Here is an 18,388-nt window from a genome sequence, read left to right as displayed (position 1 = left end):
ACACTATACACGGACTTGAAAAGCTACTCAATCATAAACATTACTGCCAAGGTACTGGTGTATATAGAATACATCCTTCAGACGTTTCAACAATCTCTGTTGTTATCATCAGTGCAGGTTGTCAATCGAGCTGTAGAACACGGTATATTCTATATAGACCAGTACTTTGGAAGTTATGTTTATGATTTTAAAAATCCTACCACCTTTGGCGGTTGGTGTGCCGAACGAGGTAAACGAAAGCTGAACAAAATCATTCTCGTCATTTAAACACCGTCTTAATTTCATCACAATAAACATCAGTACAAATTACTTTCTCGAGTGCAGAACCATAAAAGCTACGACAACACAACAGGTGAAATATGAGCAGTGTCCCTGACGTCACATTCGTATCGTGTAACAAAAGAGTTTTTTGTCTTGGAATTTGTTGGTGGTGAAACGACGACGGAAGGCTTAGGTGTGTGAAAAAAGGAACCTAATGTTCGTAGTCATTTATCTCAAGGTACTAGAAGATGCAAAAAAGAAAGATCAACGATAAAACATAATCGTTGCGAAACATTACCTACGTTTACTCAAATCAATTCTTAGTTTGTTTTAAGCTACAAGCTTGCAAAGATACGAAGCACAAAATATATGCTGCAATGGATTGCACAACTATTTCGAAATACCCGTTTAACAGCCGATCGTATGGTAAGGCTGTTTAATACAACAACGACACTGAATTTCGACTTCCAATAGTTCCAATGCTGAACCATGATAACACATGGAACACTAAAGTTACACCGATCAATGCCAAATGTCGCAAACAACATACATTTTTAATTGAGAACAAATAGTGCTTGCAAAGTTTTTCCGTTAGTTTATGCTTAGCCAAACCATTGTGCCAAAATGTTGGTTTGAAAGCACGTGACCGTTATAACCTTCGGTTTGCCAAATTTATTCGGCCGAATTTTCCAGTTTTTAAAGATTCGGATTCGATCCAAAGTCCCACAATGTAAGTATCAAGTGTATTGAAGGGGTGGCTCGAAAATTGAGTCTTGGTAGAGACTTTACTCAAATCAAGTACAAGTCGATTTTCAAGTCCAAAACACAAAAGTTGGTGTTTCAGTATGAATCCAAGAAAAGTTTTTTTGTGTGCTAGAAATCAAACGAAAACTCTTATGGAGAAAATAACGGCCAAAACAGACGTGAAAAGCGACATGCTTTATTTTGTCAAATGTTTCAGCAAATGCACATGCCATCATCAGTGATATGAAGGCCACAAAACGAAAACTATTTGGCAAAATTTTAAGGGGTTAACTAAGAGGTAAAAAAGTTTCGAAACAGCTGCATGTTACTTAAGCCAAGCACCTCATTTGCAAGTTGTAACTGAACTTAATGGAGATTTTAACACTGTCGACTCTGGTAACGGCATGGGAAATTCGGGCTGTCGTTGTGAAAGACAATTTACAACGTTGAGATAGCATAACTCAATCGCACAAAGGTTTTTTTATGGCCGAGTAAAGTTGTAAAAGATAATTTTTTGACGTGAAGATAGCATAAACTTCAATTTTTAACATATGTTTGTGACAACTGCGTTAAATCTGTTATTAAGGCAATATAATTTAGTACGTATTGTGGAATTGATAGTCCAACTGTGCAGCTGCAGCAAAGTGTAAGTTGCATAAAAGATAAAACATTGTGGCTGTGTCATTCATACTGCACCTTGCTTTTTTCGGGTGGTTTTGATTAAGACTGGCTTGTTTTGGTAGAATGCATTGAATAAGCGTAAAGTTTAAAGTTTGTTCCACACGCTTGCACAGTGTTTTTTTTTAAGGATGTTAATTTCTCCAGCGGTTTCCCAAAATTTTGACTTGCAATTCGTTTAAGCAAATATGGCTATTTTTTGGTATTTAAATGAAACACTTGCGGTCTCTTAAAACTACTTAGCGGTCACCCAAACCAAACCTTCCTGCGCTTGCGCATCATGCACTTCCTACAGTGAAGGCTTTCTTCTTTATAGCAGAAGGTATAGGGCCCCCAATTTTTACAAAGATTTCAAGCAACAAACAAAAATTTTATTCACAGATTGACAGAATTAAGTCCGTATTGGTAAAGCATCAGTCAGTTGTGAAGTCAGAAGTCCGAATTATATGAAGTATAACACGTGGTAAGAAAATCAAAAAACGCGAAAAGAGTAAAAATGTTTAAAGTGGGCCTGCATAACCGTTATGATTTTGACACTATTTGTTGTGTAAAGTTTGGAAAAACATAATCCTTAAAAGTTTGTTATGAACCTTAATCTATGGACATACGTTTTTTACAGTCGTTATTCATCAATGCGTACGAGCTTGGAGTACGAGCAGTGTTTGTTGCGTTATATCATGTTTGTTGTGCAAACATTTTGCGACAAATAGCCGATGAACAGACCTTATAAAAAAGCAAAATACCTGAATTTTAACCGTAAAATGGCGACTAGATAATGCTTTTTACGAGCCTTGATCTATGGGCATAATTTATGGGCATAACGTACGAGTTACACTGTGTTTGTTGGCCAACATGTTTAAACAGACCAAAACAAAAAAAAATTACCCAAATTTTCACTGACAAATGACGACTGAATGATGATTAAAGCGCATTAGTCAACTGTATTTCACCGTGTTAAAATACACCAACATTGAAAAATGTGCACAGGAAGACGACTTAAGCTGAACGCCAAACGTTGGTGCAAACAATGCATTTCCCAGAAGAGCGTCGTTCAGTTTATATTGAAAAATGTAGGTATGTCAACGAGATATCAAGATATCCTTACAGCTGTGTAGCTTCGTTGTATCGATGTTTAACCAAAGGATTTTACCAAAGTCTATTAGTTGCTAACAGTTTGACCAAGGCGCTTTTGAAGAAAATTTTGAAAAAACAAACAAATAGTCTTCAACGTTATGTGGCAAGCCCAAAAGTTTAAAGAAACCATTTTTGTCGTTCAGATAATGACTTGAGCATTAGGCAGAGGAACTTCCACAACAATTGAAAGACATTTTCAAGTCAATACTGTTATGAAACATTAAGCTGGAATCACGCAGTCCATCATCAAAATTTTGGCCGCGATTTTCAGAATTTTTTTCTTCTGAACTTACATACATTTTCAAGTCAGCACGAAAATCGCGGCCAAAATTTTGATGATAAACATATGTAGTCACGTACATAGGATCATTTCAACAAAATTTAACACGACGGGAAATTTATCTCGCAAAAAAATTTAATTCAAAATCGCCCGCAGCAGTATTATGCGGTTGGTTGTACTTGGCTGCTGTAGTTAAATTGGCATGTTTTACTGTGGTTGTTGGCTGGATGACTAAGCATTTATAGACTGAGGCAATCCAAAAGTTTACTGTCGAAAACACTCGCATGGTTGCTGTTGGGAAAGTGGAAAGGGCAAGATGTCTTTATTTGGAAACGTAAAAACATTTGTGGCCTGCTTCAGTTGCGTTTTCTTTATTGAGGTTAGTACACTGGTAGGGGAAAAATATGTTGGAATGCTTGGGAGGCCGAGTTGGCTTGGAATTAAATTTGTGATTCAACTTAACTGACACTGGTCAATCTGGTGATCCCCTACTACGAAGCTGACATGTGCAGCATACGAGGCAGGCAACGGTGCTTGTGATTCACCACTGAGCCTGTGTAGCTCAGTTGGTAGAGCGAGAGTCCCGGAAACACCCCTCTCGTGGGTTTGAATCCCATCGCAGGCTAGATTTTTTTTCACCAACGCCTTGCCATATGGTGGTGAATGCTAGGAGACCAGCTGACTCGGTATTGCCCCTTCAATGGGCCTGGCGTACTGTGATTCGATATTAAACCTTAAATACACCTGACGTATTACAAAATTAGGAAATGTTTTTTTTGTCGTTGTGTTTTTACATGGGTGAAAAAAATGGAATGAGTTCAAATACACTCTACAGTTCCGTTTATGGTTTGCCAACAAGTATTCAAAACCAACATTTAGTTGATAACGATTTCGCAAAGACGCCAAGATTTTGGAGAAAAAAACAAAAAAGCACGACTTCATGTAGCAGGTCCAAAGTTGTAAAGTTTGAAGAAACTGTTTTTTGTACTTTAGATAATGACCGGGGCATTTGGTCGAGGAGCCTTTACTACAATTGAAAGACATTTTCAGGTCAGCACGAAAAAAATGGCGTCGCTGTCAGTGGCATATCAAATCGCCAATCTTTTTTGTTTAGTAATAATCAGTTACTACGGGAAAAACTGCCACAGGTTTGTGCACATCATTTGCAATTTTATTTGAATAAGGAAGTAATAATGTCCAAAATCTATGTATGGCTTATACTCTGGGTTTTTGAAATCAACCTTGATGAAATGACTTGAAAGCAATTGTGATAAACAACCATCTTATCCACAACAATATAGTTGCAAATGAATGTTCTTACAACAACTTTTTTGTTGTTTGTCTGCAAAATGCGCCAAGGAAACAATAACTGATTTGTCATTGCGCCATATGCTTGAAAAGTTTAAGAACTCTACTACCCCAGTTGTTTAAGGACCCTGTGACATTTCAGACTAATGTTTTTTGTTATTTCCAGGCCCCGGATAGTGGGAGCAGGGTGTGTTCTTTTATCTATTGCATTCTTCTTCAAATCTTTTCCTCACTTCGTAAGTGACAATTACGATTACACAAAAATCGCCACCAACACGTCAGTGACACAAACCGACACCCAATTATGCAGGTGAGAGAAACTTGAAACAAACAAGCCAGTAGACATTGGTTGTAAACGTGTGAGAAAAACTTGTTATTACAACACTGGTTCCCAATCGGGGAGGAATTCTAAACTAAAGGGGAGGAATTTACTTTATCTTTACATGTGGTTTGTGAATAGACACTTAAGCTGGGAATATAACCTGCAAAGTTGATAAAATCCCCAATTTTAAAACATCTTTGTATGATTTAGCATCTACTATGTGGTCTATTAGGGAGGAATGAAAATGTTTTAAATTTTTAAGGAATTTGTCGATAAGGTTGGGAACCACTGCATGACAGTGTTACTATCTTGGACTGAACTGTAATGTTGGTATTTCTCGATGCAACAAAAAGTTTGGTATTTCCCGACATTTTGGACTCTCGCCACTAATCCACGTTAGTCTTGAAGTGCAGCTGCTGCACCTTGAACCGCTGTGATCCATAATTGTAATTAACTCAGCTTATTCCAACCGCAGAGTTTTTGCAGCTTTTACAGATTCTGTGCCACCTAACTGCTTTGTTTTGTTCTGTGACTCTGGTGCAATAAACCAATATTACCAAAAAAGAATACTCGTAAAACACGGCGAAAGCCCAGAATTTGAACCCGCTATTCGATTACTTGTGATGCAAACGACATTGTTGCAAAACTAACAACAGTTGACAAAAAGTTTTAGAAATGTTCTCAATTTTGTTCACTGCGTTTAATCTCCTAATAGAGTCGCGAACACAACAAAACTCCCATCAGTGACATCACAATGCGGAGGAGACGACGTAAGAACGGGAAGTGGAACGTCGGGATTGTTCTGGATGGTGGTAGTGGGTTATGCCCTCAGTGGAGCAGGGGGCTCAACTTTTTATCCTCTGGCTTTCAGTTATGTCGATGACGAAGCTGACGAAGCAAAAAGCTCGTTGTATGTGGGTGAGAGCGTTGTGAAATATCTTAATGTGTCTGTACCAGTTTTCAAAAAAGGTATTGATTAGGGCCAGGCTTTGTACCCAGTTACCATGTATCGCAGAGGATTGCAACGATTCAGGGTCATTAAATAAGTAGCTGAGTATAAATTTTATATCGGGCCGGCTCTGGGTTTCACAAAAGGCTTGCTTGGTTCTGTCTTTATGCCGGGATGCATTTGCCCCATTTCACTTTGGTAAATCGTAACTTTTGGGCCAAAACCACCCCCTAAAAAAGGTTCGCGTAAGGATTTGAAGTGATTCCTGGCCTCAATTTTTGGAAAAGGGCCAGGGTGTGTGTCCCATTGTTGACTAAAACAAAGTAGTTCAAGTTTGTAGAAAGTGGCCATTCGAACTTCCTTGTTTATATGATTAAAAATTACTGACGATGTAATGTATATTGCGCCACCTTGTGACGCATTAAGTATATTGCCCCGCCTTGTGACGACCTTGCCGCATGCCCATATAAAAGCGTGCGTTTAACCTTTACCGTCATTCGAAGTGTCTTGTAGCTGTGGGCTTGTTGTGTCGCTGATTCATTCAATACTGACAATACAAATGTTAATGTTTTACCATTAAAGATCAAAGTACAGAAACAGATAAACTTCATGATCAAGCCCCAGTTTTCTTAGCTGTCGGATGAAATGTTGAAGTAGATTCTATTTTCTCAGCAATTCTAAACACGGTGGGGTTGCTTGGCAACGTTGGTGGATATGCCTTGAGCGGATTTCTGTTAAAGTTCTGGGTGGATTTTGAACGGATTAATACAGGTTTGTATGTGTTCAACTACAACGGAGAGCCTATGTGTGGTTGATAATGATTATTTTTGGAGTATATATTTGAACAGGCCAAATGCCTTATTAACGATTGAGGGTCATTACTTCATGACTGCAGGAAAGTTCAAAGTAAAAACACTAAATCTGTCGCTGTAATGAAGGAATAAACTTGATCTGCTGATAGTTTTTAGATGGTGTAAGCAAACAAAACCAGTAATTATTTTGTATGTCTGGTGCTTTACCAAATGTGTATTTTGTCACGATAAAAGTCCTGCAACACAAGAATCAACAAATTAGTGTTTTCTCCCACTACCTTAACAGAAACAAACTGCGAAAGAACCTGGTAAAAGTAGTAAAGAAAAATCAATACAACGTTTTGTTTTTGCTCTTGATAAAAGCAACGTTTGCGGGTAGGTTGTAATTCAAACAACCTTATCAAAAACGCACATTTTTGTATTTTTAAATAGTTTCATTTTGTAAATAAAAAGAAAGTTGTTTAGATCAGCAAAGAATTTGTTGCTTTTTAGAGACATGTTATAATTTTAATGACTGACAATTTTATCCGTTTAGGTAGAGTTAATTTACGACACGAAGATCCCAGATGGATCGGTGCCTGGTGGTTCGGATTTATGCTCGGCGGGATTCTGATGTTTTTCTTTAGTCTACCTTTGTTCTTCTTCCCAAAGTCCATCAGAAAGGTGAAGAAAACAGCGGAACCGGTAGAAGGACATGAAGAGACTAACAGCTTTACCAGTGGCAAAATGGAAATAAATAAAGCAAGACGCCCATGTAGAGATATGTGTAAAGGTATAACCCAGAGTTTGTTTTTGTTTAGAGCTTATTTATTTGAATCCAATCCCATTTCAAAGGAAATATTTTATTGAACAAGAATAACGAAATAAACAGTAGCGGGATTCAATTTTTGTGTGAGCTGATCCTATCACAAAAGTCATATTTTTCAGCCCGTTCTGTCACAAAAAGTCCATTGACAGTAACCAGCAATGCTGACCGGTTCGCAGATCTCATAAAATTTCGTGAGAGGGTTCAGTAGAACCGGTGCGAACCGGCTCAATCCCACCACTGGATAAACCACGCTAAGAAATAAGTTCAACGGTCACATTTAATTGTTTCTGCAGCACTTGGATTGTGCAAAACCACTTCACAATTAAGTTTCTGTAATATGACTTAATTGGTTTGGAAATTTTCAGTGTCCATGAGCTAGTTTATCATGGCTCAATGATTTATGGTGTGAGCCTGTCCAGTGTTGAATAAGTATTTTCCGCAAATATTCATGCATTCAAACGGACATAAATAAAACAAGTCATAAGGAAACCGTATATATAGTCTTAAACCCTCAGTTCAGCGACATTTAATTACATCTTTGTATCCAAACCAGGCCCACTGCAAACTTGCAAACGAATGTTCACGAATCCAGTTTACGTTTCAACGATAATTTGCGGAACGCTGTCAGCCTCAGCTCAACTGTCAATCATTCTGTTTTCGCCGAAATATTTTGAGTTGAATTTTGGAATTAGCGCTTCGAGGACCGGATTTATCTTTGGTAAGTCTCATTTATTTAAGCTTTTACACGGGGCTCAAGCACCTCAGGACGCTACTAAGCACGTTTCCCAATCAGTTTTGTTTGTATGTCTGATTCCAGCAACTTAGACCATTTAATTTACGTTTGTTTCAGGGGGTCGCGTTACTGAGAACGAATCCCGGTCAGCTTTTTATGTATTTATATCAAAATAAGCGATCAACAATGTAGAAAAGTAAATAAAAAATGACAAACTTAATGGAAGAGAGATATTGAGTCGAGTTATATGGTGATAAACCACATTGATCTGCTCAAAAAAAGAAAGAAGAATTAGAATCGCTCGCTGGCACTGCACTGAAATAGTTGAGCGGGCCACACTCAAAGGAAATCCAAGATCTGCGAAGCCCTCAGCTGGCACATCCCTGACTTAGAACATCAGGTCAAGTGCCTGTCACAAAGTGAGAAAGTGAATTAAAAATGAGAAACATAATGAACGAAATAGATTTAATTAGGTTGTTTTGGTGGAATTTGGCACAAGATTGGAAACCACTGGTTCAAAGCGAAGTTAAAACAGGGGTTCGGGCCATAATTTACAAAAAGTCCGAAACCCGAACCCTTTTTTTGACAAAACACCCCATAAATTACAACCGAAAGTCGGTCTGATGGTGACACAAAGAAGAATGAGTGTGAAGTCATGCCCGAATCAAGCCCATGAAACGCAAACTCAACCAAAACCCGGCTTGATTGCAGCTCTGGTGTGAAGCGTAATGTATTTTATGTGCAGGTGTCGTTATTTTGCCATGTTCTGGAGTAGCCTTGATTGTTAGCGGTGTGATAATGAAAAGATGGAAGTTGAAACGAAAAGGAGCTCTAATTATGTGCGCTATATGTCTTACTGTTGCGTCAGTGGGCCTGTTGTTGCTGTGCTTTGTTGGTTGTGACACTATCGACATAAAAGGAGTAACGGCGACTTATAGCGGACAAAATCATAGGTAAGAAGGTTTCTTATAAGTTTTTACAAGCGTGTAATATAAGCAATGGATCTGACCTCATACAAACACCTAAAAAAACTTTCTATTATTTTGGTGGCATATGCTGTTTTGACCGTTCCATTTTGGTCCGCAATACTCTTCACCTAATCACAAATCTGTACGTAGCCAATGTCGTTGAATTTATTGCGACAATTGTGGCATACTATTCAAAGTTAACAGTCCCTTGAGCATTAATAAAGCCAAAACGCCATTCAAAATGGAACAACAGGTACATTTTCTTAAAGAGTGCGAATGTCGTCTTTGAGGCAGCCATGTTCAAAGATTTTTTGCTTCCGATCTGAAACAAATTGATTTCTGTACAGCGCACCAATCAGCGATTGCAACCGGCAGTGCAGCTGCGAGATCGGCTTATTCTTACCGGTTTGCGGGTCCGACGGGAACACTTACTTATCGTCGTGTTTCGCTGGCTGTAAAACGAACAGCAAAGATGTGGGTAGAAATAATGACCAGGTAACGAAGCAACTTTGGAAATTGTGGTCGTGTGAAGTTATTAAGGACAAATAGTTTGACCTGGAGAGACTTTTTTCAAATATGTTGATAGATTTAACGCTTATACAAGGGTTGTTTGTTTTACTTTGGATAAACAGTTACTCATTTATAACTCTTTTAAAACAGACACCATGTTGCGGCTGATTTACGCCTTTACGGAGAATAAGATCACTTGGGAAGGGCGTTTTAAATAAATTTATTTCAGAGATTTATACCAGGGTTGTTTGTTTTATATAGGACAAACAGTTGGATAACACATTAAAACGGACACCATGTTGTGGCTGTGTGGAGCTATTAAGGGAAAATCGTTTATAAACTTCACCACCCAAATTTTTCCTGTTTTCTTTTATAGAACTATACAAACTGTGCTTGTATCCCTGGCAACTCGACGGTCACTAGTGGCGCATGTGAGTTGTCGAAATGTCCCCACCTTCTTATCCCCGTGGTGGTGCTAGAGGCGATAGTAGTGTTTTTCGGTGCAATGACGACCACCCCTGTTATGATGATCGTGTTCCGGTAAGCTATGTAACAGGTTTTTCCCTTACGCCACGGGTACTGTAGGGCCAATTATAAATGTCAAAATTGGATCGAGGGCCGCACCTTTTATATAACACATGTTATTTTACGTCGTTGCATACCATAAATGCCTTACTACAAGTAAAATTCGCATTTGATTCTAGCAGCATATTGTCAGGTCGCAGAAAATAGCATCGGGCGCACTAATCTGCTCAAAAAATATATAATAATTGGACTCGTTTGCCAGTCCTTTGATCAAGGGCCGCAGGTTGCCCACCCCTGCCTTAAGCTATGCAACAAGTTAAGTTATTAGGCCAGCGGTTCTCAACCTGCTTTGTAACCCCATGTAGAGGTTTACTTACACAATGCGACCCTTTTGCAAACACATTTAAGAAGTTTTTCTACCATAATCTTTTCATTTTCATATACTATCAAATGTCACTATAACCGTTCGGCTTTTAGCTGTACAGAAAACTCTTAAAATTGTGGTTATATAGCCGACAAACACTGTTGTAGGCATCGAGACATCACTATGAGTGCACAAAACGTTGTTTTAAATCATCCTATAGTGGTTAAAAATTTAAAAATAATGTCAAACTCGTTTAAAACAAAACTAAACCGTGTCAATTGTGCAGCAAAAGATTTGATAGTTTCTTGATTAACAGGTCTAAACATACAATAGATCACTATGACATGTTTAAAACACTAGATCACTAAAACAAGAGCAACACACCGAAGCTTCGTAGAACATGCCAAAAACACTGATGCTCAAAAAAGTGTGTTTAAAATCCTAAAGTTCACTAAAACATAACTTATCTAAAATACTAAAGTCATTAAAACAAGTCAAAAATCCTCACGATCACTAAAAATGGCTACAATACTAAAGCTCATTGATTTAGTTGATTTTAGAACTGTACCGGCGGAAGACAAGTCGGCTGGGATTGGAGTGAGCGCGTTTATGGTTCGCGTGGCGGGTTTTATTCCTTCCCGAATGATCGTAGCCGCTATCGTGGATCATACTTGTCTATATTGGAGCGATGAAATGTGCGCAGAGAATGGATATTGCAAGGTAGCGGGTTCGAATCCCGACGGGGAAATGAATGTTTTCTTGCTTTTTAGTGTAAAACTTAGAAAGAGTAAAACTGTTTTAGTGCTTTTTGCACTTTTAATACACTTAAAATTTGCTTTATGGTTGTGTTTTGTATGGTATTGATTGCTTCTTTTTGTACATTTAAGTCAGGATTACCATTGTCATGTTGATTTAGACAAATAACAACATTATAAATAACTATTGTTAATTTTGGTCTTACTTGTGCTTTGGGTTGTTTTCTCTCAAACATTTAAGTAAATATTGCCATTGTTTCCCAGATTTAGACACAGTAGCAACATTGCAGATACCAATAACACTATTAATGGGGTGTGTTTCTTCGTGTAATTAACGTTGTTGTTCTATTTGTTTTGTTGTTTAGATTTACGACAACACAGCGATGAGAAAATTAATGTTCGGATTCTTGTTTCTAATTCAACTTATTTCGGCGGTGGCTATTGCCCTTGCATTTGTGTTCGAACGGAGGGAAAGAAGAAGAATTGTCATTTGAAAGAGCAACATTCAAAAGTTCTAGAAAATTTTCAGGATGAAACGAATTGGAGAAATTTAGACTTATCCAATTGAGCGAAGAAATTGTGGACTAATTCATTCACATTCACAACCACTGCAGAGTTTTTATAATGCGACATACATCTGAAGAAAACACTCTAAAATTTACATTAGTTTGTTTATATTGAACTGAAACACGTTAACTGTGGATTTACATGATTTACTGTACTGTTGTGAGAATATTATGTTTGGGACAAGCTTGTTTACAATAAAATTCATAAAACTAGGCAGTAATAAAGCATTTGCAAACTGTGAATTAAGCATGCGAATAACCAGTCATTTCCGTTGGTTCAGCAGCAGCAGACAAGTTCATTTGGTTGGTCGCTAGACCTGGATAGACTTTAATTCGCGGGTTCGAACCCCATCGCAGGTTCGACTTTTATAGCCTTTGCCTTGTTGCATGCCATTCGCATGGCTTAATAGAATAGTATTTTGTGAAAAGTAGTGACGAAGCAGCAGTGTTCTGTAACAGATTCTGTCCACAAAACAGTTCTAAATAACAGAAAAATATTCCACCCTTGGGCATTAGCAGTTTCTACCATACAAATGCAGGCGAAGGGGTTGCTAAATCCTTTACCAAACTCTTTGTTACAGGCAAGACAAAAAATCAAATCTATTTAATATTAAATTAGAGTCGATCATGTCTGCTATTAGAGATGAAACTTCTGTACCAAAAACTAGTTGAAATTTATATTTTAGACCATAGTACGACTTATATGAGTGAGATGTGGCGTGATCGCTGGTCTGGATGAACCTTCATGATTATTTCCAGTAATGCGTAAATAAATGTCTTTTATGTTTGAATTAAATGTTGTATATTCAGCACAAACTGTACTGGTTTGATCGGGATCGCAATGATATATTTCGCGGATCTGACTCATCGACGTAATATCACGTCCTTCTGGTGAATAAATCACCCAATTATATCCGAAATATGAACCGGGTCCAGTTGAATTTAATCGCCAAATACAATGTTGGCGATTGGATTCATTGGTCTACTGCTTCTGCAAAGCGCGGCAGGTAAGGGCTGCAAGTACAAATGTTGTGTGAAGTACAAAACATTGTAAAACCAAATGGGTAGTGTTTTAGTCCACCTGTGTAAGATACTCACAGCAAAGGCAAGAGGAAATGGTTTGTTTGAAACGGCACTGACAGAAAAAATGCAAAACTAAATCGTTTGCATGTACGATCTTTGACATGGAAAGTCGTTTAACAAGTTAATCTCGAAGTTCAAAACACTGCCGACTCAAATGTTAAAAATTTAGCTCGTTTTTGATTTTCCACGATATTGTTTTGTTCATAAGGCAAGCATGAAAACGTTTGTTTCTCGGTTAATGTGTTAATTCTCTGTAAAAGGATCTTTGGTATCGCATTTAAAATCGAACGTTTCCATACTTGTAGTATATAGTATAAATAAGAGGTGGAAAACATGACAGAATTTGCAATAACATGGCGGTTATTTGCGATCAACTTGCAAGAAATCAAATCTAGGATGGTTAAAAGCATAGAGCCAATAAATGATAAGCTGCAGACAGTGAACAATTTTTCGCCCTTAAGGTCTCATTAGTGCATCTGGTGACAAGACTTAGGCTGTATTGGCTATTGTAGCCATCCAGCGGCACAGATTGTTGGTAGTCACCAGTAGCACTGATGAGATCTTGTAGATCGAACAGTGTGCACTGTCTGCGGCATGACAGTTAATTTTATAGAGGTTTGGTCGGTGGTACCTGAAGGGTCTAGTGGCTTTTTGATGTGCAATTTCGCTCCTTCTCGTAACGATGACATATTTGGCCAAGCGATAGAGTGCGAAGATTACGAGGTAAATTTGTGGTTTCTAACTGTCGATACGACAAGTGACTCTAAAAACCTAAGTTCAGGTTATAACATTATTTTGTAAACAGACCCTGACCCCAATCCGAAAAGTCCTAATTTTTAGTCCGCAAAATTATAATTTTTGCGTTGTAAGTAAATTTGTGTTCATTAATTTTTTTTATGCGGTATGGTGCGGTGTTGAGCAACACCGGTTCTCAACGTAGGGCGTTCCTTTAATACTGTAGGGCCAATTATAAATGTCAAAATTAGATCGCGGGCCGCACATGTGCATCACACAAAGTGATTTTGCTTTGTTTCTTACCAAATATGCGTAACTAAAAGTATAATTCGTATTTGATTCAAGCCATATTTTGCCAGATCGCAGAAAACTAGCACCAGGCGCATTAATCAGCTCAAAAATGTGTAATAATGGGACTCGTTTGCCAGTACTTTTGAAATCCAAACGTCTCTGCGGGCCGCACAACCTTTAATGAAGGGCCGGATGCGGCCCGCGACCGCAGGTTGCCCACCCCTGGCGTACAATAAAAGAAAAATCTCATTGGTCTACTGACGACCAAGGTCTTGTTCAATTTAATTACACAGATGACTTTTTCTTTGGTGGTTTGCTTTTTAAACCCATTCAAATAACAGAACAGCATTTAAATTCAAGCATCACCCTAATAACAAGACAGTTTTGACTCGAAAAACCAAGTTTTTCGGTGTCCTTGCTGTTTTACGAATCCGTCCAACAGTAAAAAAATGATGAAATGGCAATGCAGAATAAATTGACTTGATTAAACTAAAATATTGGACTTACAAGATTGGGTAACTGAAATGCTAACTATTATTTAACCAATAGATTTATTCATCACATTTTCAGGAAGCGTGCATGACAAAAATCACCCACGATGGGCGAACTCAAATCGAGAGATCTTGCAGGAAAATGCCGGAGTGTATGCAACTGGTGGAAGAAAATCAATCAAATTGCTACTCCAGAAATGCAATTGCAAACAATGTAAGATAACGTTCGATTTAACTGTCAAAGAAAAACCTAAGTAAAAATAGAATTGTGAAATAAAAACTTGTTCCGAAAAACATGAGTGGGGGAGATAAAACGGGTTAATTTGGAAAAGTAGGCGCTTGGCCGATAAAGACATAAAAAAACTGACTCGAACCGCAAACCCCGTAAATAACGGTTAAGAATCACAGCTCAAAATTTACAAGCAAGTTTTGAAATATATGTGTGTGGGGCTATGAAGACCGGGTTATTTTGCGTTTCTTTGCCAAAAAATATTAATTTGAACTGAGGACTAAAATGTAGGTCAGTGAGCAAATGCAGTTTTAAGCAAAAAATTCTTAAAGTCACACAGGGATTCGAACCCCGAATCTTTGGGTTTACAGCAATCTCTTGATTTTTCGGTAGGTTCGCGTTTGTCATTTCTGCTGCACAGAAAGTTTCTGCAACGACTTAAGGACGATTCCCGATTCGTCATTTCCAGCTCTGCCACCACAATATTCGAGTCCAAGAAAGAAACGACGATCGTTACTAGTCGAGCTAAGAAAACTGAAAGACCTTTAATAAGACAACTTCATAAGACTTTAATTTTTTCGTTGGTTACGCATGTTTTTTTTTGTTTTTAATATTTTTCACAGAGAACTTTATGTTTGTGGTGCGACTAGTTTGGAAATTTTGGTCTTATACAAGAATCTAGATCATTGTTTTTTGTCATTTTCCCTACCCATATATTTTTGTTTGTATCACATTTAAATTTCACGCAAGTTACCTACGTTTAATTTCTCTAATTTGCTCATTCTGATACGCTAATTTAAACATGAAAAGTGTATGTGTGATTAAAATCACCATCTTAAAGCATTTTCAATGCAACAAAGAAAAAATAAGCTACGATAGTGATTGTTTGCTCATAATCAAGTTGCAGCCAACCAACTACGTTCCTTTCCCGCCAGTATTAATAACCCCTAGGTAATTATGCCCATAGGTTTAGAACCATGAACCAAGATTGTTAGGAAATACATTAAAATGATGTCATGATAAACCTTTTATTTCGTTTTTGGTTTTATTTTGTTGTCTTTGTATTTATATAGTTTCGTTAAGTTATGTTGCCCTTTTTGTATTGTGTTACAGTTGTACCACTCGACTTAACATCGTGCATTTTTTAGCAGGTTTAAAACTTTGTAAATCCTGAAACTAACTTAAGCATGAAGGTGATCTTTGCTTTAACGATCATTGCCGTCTGTTTCATCTCTAACTCATCTGGAATTCGTAAGTGATAAATCATTATGACTTATTTGATTATGGTGTTTATACAAACGATTTTTTTGTATTTGGTTTAAGGTTGCCAAGTGGGACGCGCTAGGAAAGCTTGGTCGAAAGAGTTCACTGAAGAAGACTTCCCGGAAGAAGAATGCAAACACTTGGTACAGAATGCTAATGTGTAGTTTTTGACACAAAGCACATATTCTAACAAGGGGCAACCTGGCAATACTAGACTGTGCAATAACGAATAGTGTGTCACAAAATTAAGAAGCAAGGAAAAACACAACAAGAAAATTGTTAACTTTTTTACAAAATGCATCAAGAAAAACAAAAAAAATTACGCCCTACTTTCAAACTAGTGCAACTAGTATATAATTGTTAATCAACGTATAAAGAAACAAAAAGGCTTTATAGCGTTGAAAGAAGAACCATAAGAAAGATTGTCTGCCCATAATAATGTCTAGGCTACACAAGTAACAAGCCCCATAAGTAAAACATTTCTAACACATGTTCAAGCTAGTGCCACTTGGTACAAAAACGGGATTATTACCCAATGTATCAAGAAAAAAAAAGCATGTAGAGAACGAAATAGAACCATAAGAAGGATTACCTGCCCTTAATAATGTCCATCACATAGAAACAAGCCCCTAAAGAATATTTCCAACACTTGTTCAAGCAACCTAATATAAAAACAAAATTATTACCCATCGTATAAAGAAAAAAAGCCCATAGTGTACGAAATAGAACCATGGGAAAGATTGACTTTTCTTATTAATGTTTATCACAAGTACACAGAACCCAGAGAAAAATATCCTTAACATATATTCACGGGTAGAACAAACTGACTTGAAATATTCTTTAACCTCCACACAAAAGAAAAAAATAAGGAAGTGATAAAAATACCTTCCTTATAATAATGTTATTTAAAGAGACACAAGCCCCTAAATTGGTACACATCCCTAACACATATTAAAGGATAGAATATGCTGGTTTAAAATGATGAAGGTAATTGAAAATGTCTTATTTCACTCCAGGGAAGCGAAGTAGCTTGTCAGACGAAGATTGAGACACACCTATTATCCCGTTCGGTGGAGAAGAGATGCAAAGTCAAAGAGGCGTGCAAACGAAACGTTGACGCCAATCACACAAACTGTTACGGATCGGGAGCCAAAAATAATCATGTAAACCAGTGGTTCTCAAACTTTTTTGTTGCGACGCCCCTGGAAAAGTTTTCTGGACTTACGACGCACCAGCAAATAAAAGTTAATGGGGAAAATTATTATTAAAGTTGTGTTTATTGATACAACAACAAAAAGCCACAAAACGGAAATATTCTGCGACGCCCTTGGAAAATTGAAGCGTCGCACCAGGGCGTCGCGACGCACAGTTTGAGAACTACTGGGGTAAACAATATGCAGTTATATTAAGCACTTGGTTAAACTTGTAGTGAAAACAACAACATAGTTTTGCTGTTATATTTCAGAAACTTTGTTTTTGCTCAACTGGTAATTAAAATATTTCATTCGGGGCGTCGTTTTAGGGCAATTGCACACTATTCAAACCAATCGTTCTTCGTACTGTAAAACAATTTCTTGGCTTAATGGCTTTTCAGTTTATAACCTTTTTCAGACCTCGAACTGCACATTAGGATATATTAGTTAAACTTGCAGTGTAAATAAGCATAGTGTTATTGTCATATTTCACAACCTTTTTTATGTTCAAACGGCAATTATATAAAACTTAAACTATGTTTCGACGTCTCATTCGAGGCGCACTTTTCAGTTTAAAACCTTTCCCAAGACCTTGGACTTAATGTAAAAACACATTGGTTCCACTTTAACTGGAAATGAAAATGGCGTTTCAATCATACTTTATAGAGTTTATTGGTCTAACGGCAATTATATACACTAACGCGATGTTTCGACATCTCATTCGAGGCGTCTTTTTAGGGTAATTGCACACTGTTCAACAGAATCGTTCTTCGCACTGTAAAACATTTTCTTGGCTCAATGTCTATTCGGTTTGTAATAGTTTTTCAGATCTCGCACTTACCATCAGAAAAAAATAATTAAACTGGTAGTGGAAATGAATATAACATTGTTAAAAAAATTAAAATTATTTAAAATTACCGCGTCTTCAACAGGGTAATAGCACACTACCCAAAACAATCGTTCTTATGGCTCCAAGCAGAGTATTAATACAAAGTAGATTTGGAAATATCAACTTGCTGTGTTTAACAGGCAAGAGTTTGCCACTACTGCTGTGACAAGGACGAAAACGACGAGGATCAATCAGCGTGTAACACTGCACATGACGCACCTGACGAGAATTGACCAATCACGTTGCAGCACATCAACGCAACGTATACTTATATGTCAACCAACCAATCAAGACAGTTATGTTATATCGTAATGAGAGATATTTGAATAAAGACAAATAGTGTAATAAACTTGTGTGAGGGTGATTTTTTTTGCAAACTATCAGGATTTAAAACAATATTTACTAAAAACAGAAAACGGTAGAGGTTTTGGAAACAATACGTATAAATAAGACAGACATTGTTAAACTGTTTGTCAACCGACCGATAAAGTCATTTT

At 37.4% G+C, this 18,388-nt stretch overlaps 3 protein-coding genes across 3 annotated transcripts; all 3 read left to right on the top strand.

The window, feature by feature from the left end:
- Nucleotides 1–4,093: 4,093 nt before the first annotated feature.
- Nucleotides 4,094–6,320, top strand: LOC145219975 (solute carrier organic anion transporter family member 1A1-like). Its single transcript, XM_080087271.1, has 4 exons — nucleotides 4,094–4,245; nucleotides 4,572–4,715; nucleotides 5,443–5,696; nucleotides 6,259–6,320. The coding sequence occupies exons 1-4, from the start codon at nucleotides 4,094–4,096 to the stop codon at nucleotides 6,318–6,320; spliced, it is 612 nt and encodes a 203-aa protein (XP_079943397.1).
- A 2,323-nt stretch (nucleotides 6,321–8,643) lies between these two features.
- Nucleotides 8,644–11,794, top strand: LOC145218909 (solute carrier organic anion transporter family member 3A1-like). Its single transcript, XM_080086307.1, has 5 exons — nucleotides 8,644–8,982; nucleotides 9,345–9,492; nucleotides 9,884–10,047; nucleotides 10,957–11,116; nucleotides 11,517–11,794. The coding sequence occupies exons 1-5, from the start codon at nucleotides 8,828–8,830 to the stop codon at nucleotides 11,643–11,645; spliced, it is 756 nt and encodes a 251-aa protein (XP_079942433.1). The 5' UTR covers nucleotides 8,644–8,827; the 3' UTR covers nucleotides 11,646–11,794.
- A 3,804-nt stretch (nucleotides 11,795–15,598) lies between these two features.
- Nucleotides 15,599–18,150, top strand: LOC145220170 (uncharacterized). Its single transcript, XM_080087450.1, has 4 exons — nucleotides 15,599–15,797; nucleotides 15,870–15,952; nucleotides 16,826–16,972; nucleotides 18,032–18,150. The coding sequence occupies exons 1-4, from the start codon at nucleotides 15,734–15,736 to the stop codon at nucleotides 18,122–18,124; spliced, it is 387 nt and encodes a 128-aa protein (XP_079943576.1). The 5' UTR covers nucleotides 15,599–15,733; the 3' UTR covers nucleotides 18,125–18,150.
- Nucleotides 18,151–18,388: the final 238 nt, after the last annotated feature.

This window comes from Phallusia mammillata, chromosome 3, assembly GCF_965637545.1.
Source record: "Phallusia mammillata chromosome 3, kaPhaMamm4.hap1.1, whole genome shotgun sequence".
Taxonomy (NCBI): domain Eukaryota; kingdom Metazoa; phylum Chordata; class Ascidiacea; order Phlebobranchia; family Ascidiidae; genus Phallusia; species Phallusia mammillata.
This window is presented reverse-complemented; position numbering and strand designations above follow the sequence as displayed.

What these genes read in the sequence shown, in the direction of transcription:
- LOC145219975 (XM_080087271.1), top strand. Translation starts at nt 4,094, where the DNA reads ATGACCGGGGCATTTGGTCGAGGAGCCTTTACTACAATTGAAAGACAT. An exon ending in TACGGGAAAAACTGCCACAG is followed by an intron (nt 4,246 to 4,571) that starts GTTTGTGCACAT and finishes TGTTATTTCCAG; the next exon opens with GCCCCGGATAGTGGGAGCAG. An exon ending in ACCGACACCCAATTATGCAG is followed by an intron (nt 4,716 to 5,442) that starts GTGAGAGAAACT and finishes ATCTCCTAATAG; the next exon opens with AGTCGCGAACACAACAAAAC.
- LOC145218909 (XM_080086307.1), top strand. Translation starts at nt 8,828, where the DNA reads ATGAAAAGATGGAAGTTGAAACGAAAAGGAGCTCTAATTATGTGCGCT. An exon ending in TATAGCGGACAAAATCATAG is followed by an intron (nt 8,983 to 9,344) that starts GTAAGAAGGTTT and finishes ATTTCTGTACAG; the next exon opens with CGCACCAATCAGCGATTGCA. An exon ending in TGGGTAGAAATAATGACCAG is followed by an intron (nt 9,493 to 9,883) that starts GTAACGAAGCAA and finishes TTTCTTTTATAG; the next exon opens with AACTATACAAACTGTGCTTG.
- LOC145220170 (XM_080087450.1), top strand. Translation starts at nt 15,734, where the DNA reads ATGAAGGTGATCTTTGCTTTAACGATCATTGCCGTCTGTTTCATCTCT. An exon ending in AAGAAGAATGCAAACACTTG is followed by an intron (nt 15,953 to 16,825) that starts GTACAGAATGCT and finishes ATTTCACTCCAG; the next exon opens with GGAAGCGAAGTAGCTTGTCA. An exon ending in CGGGAGCCAAAAATAATCAT is followed by an intron (nt 16,973 to 18,031) that starts GTAAACCAGTGG and finishes TGTGTTTAACAG; the next exon opens with GCAAGAGTTTGCCACTACTG.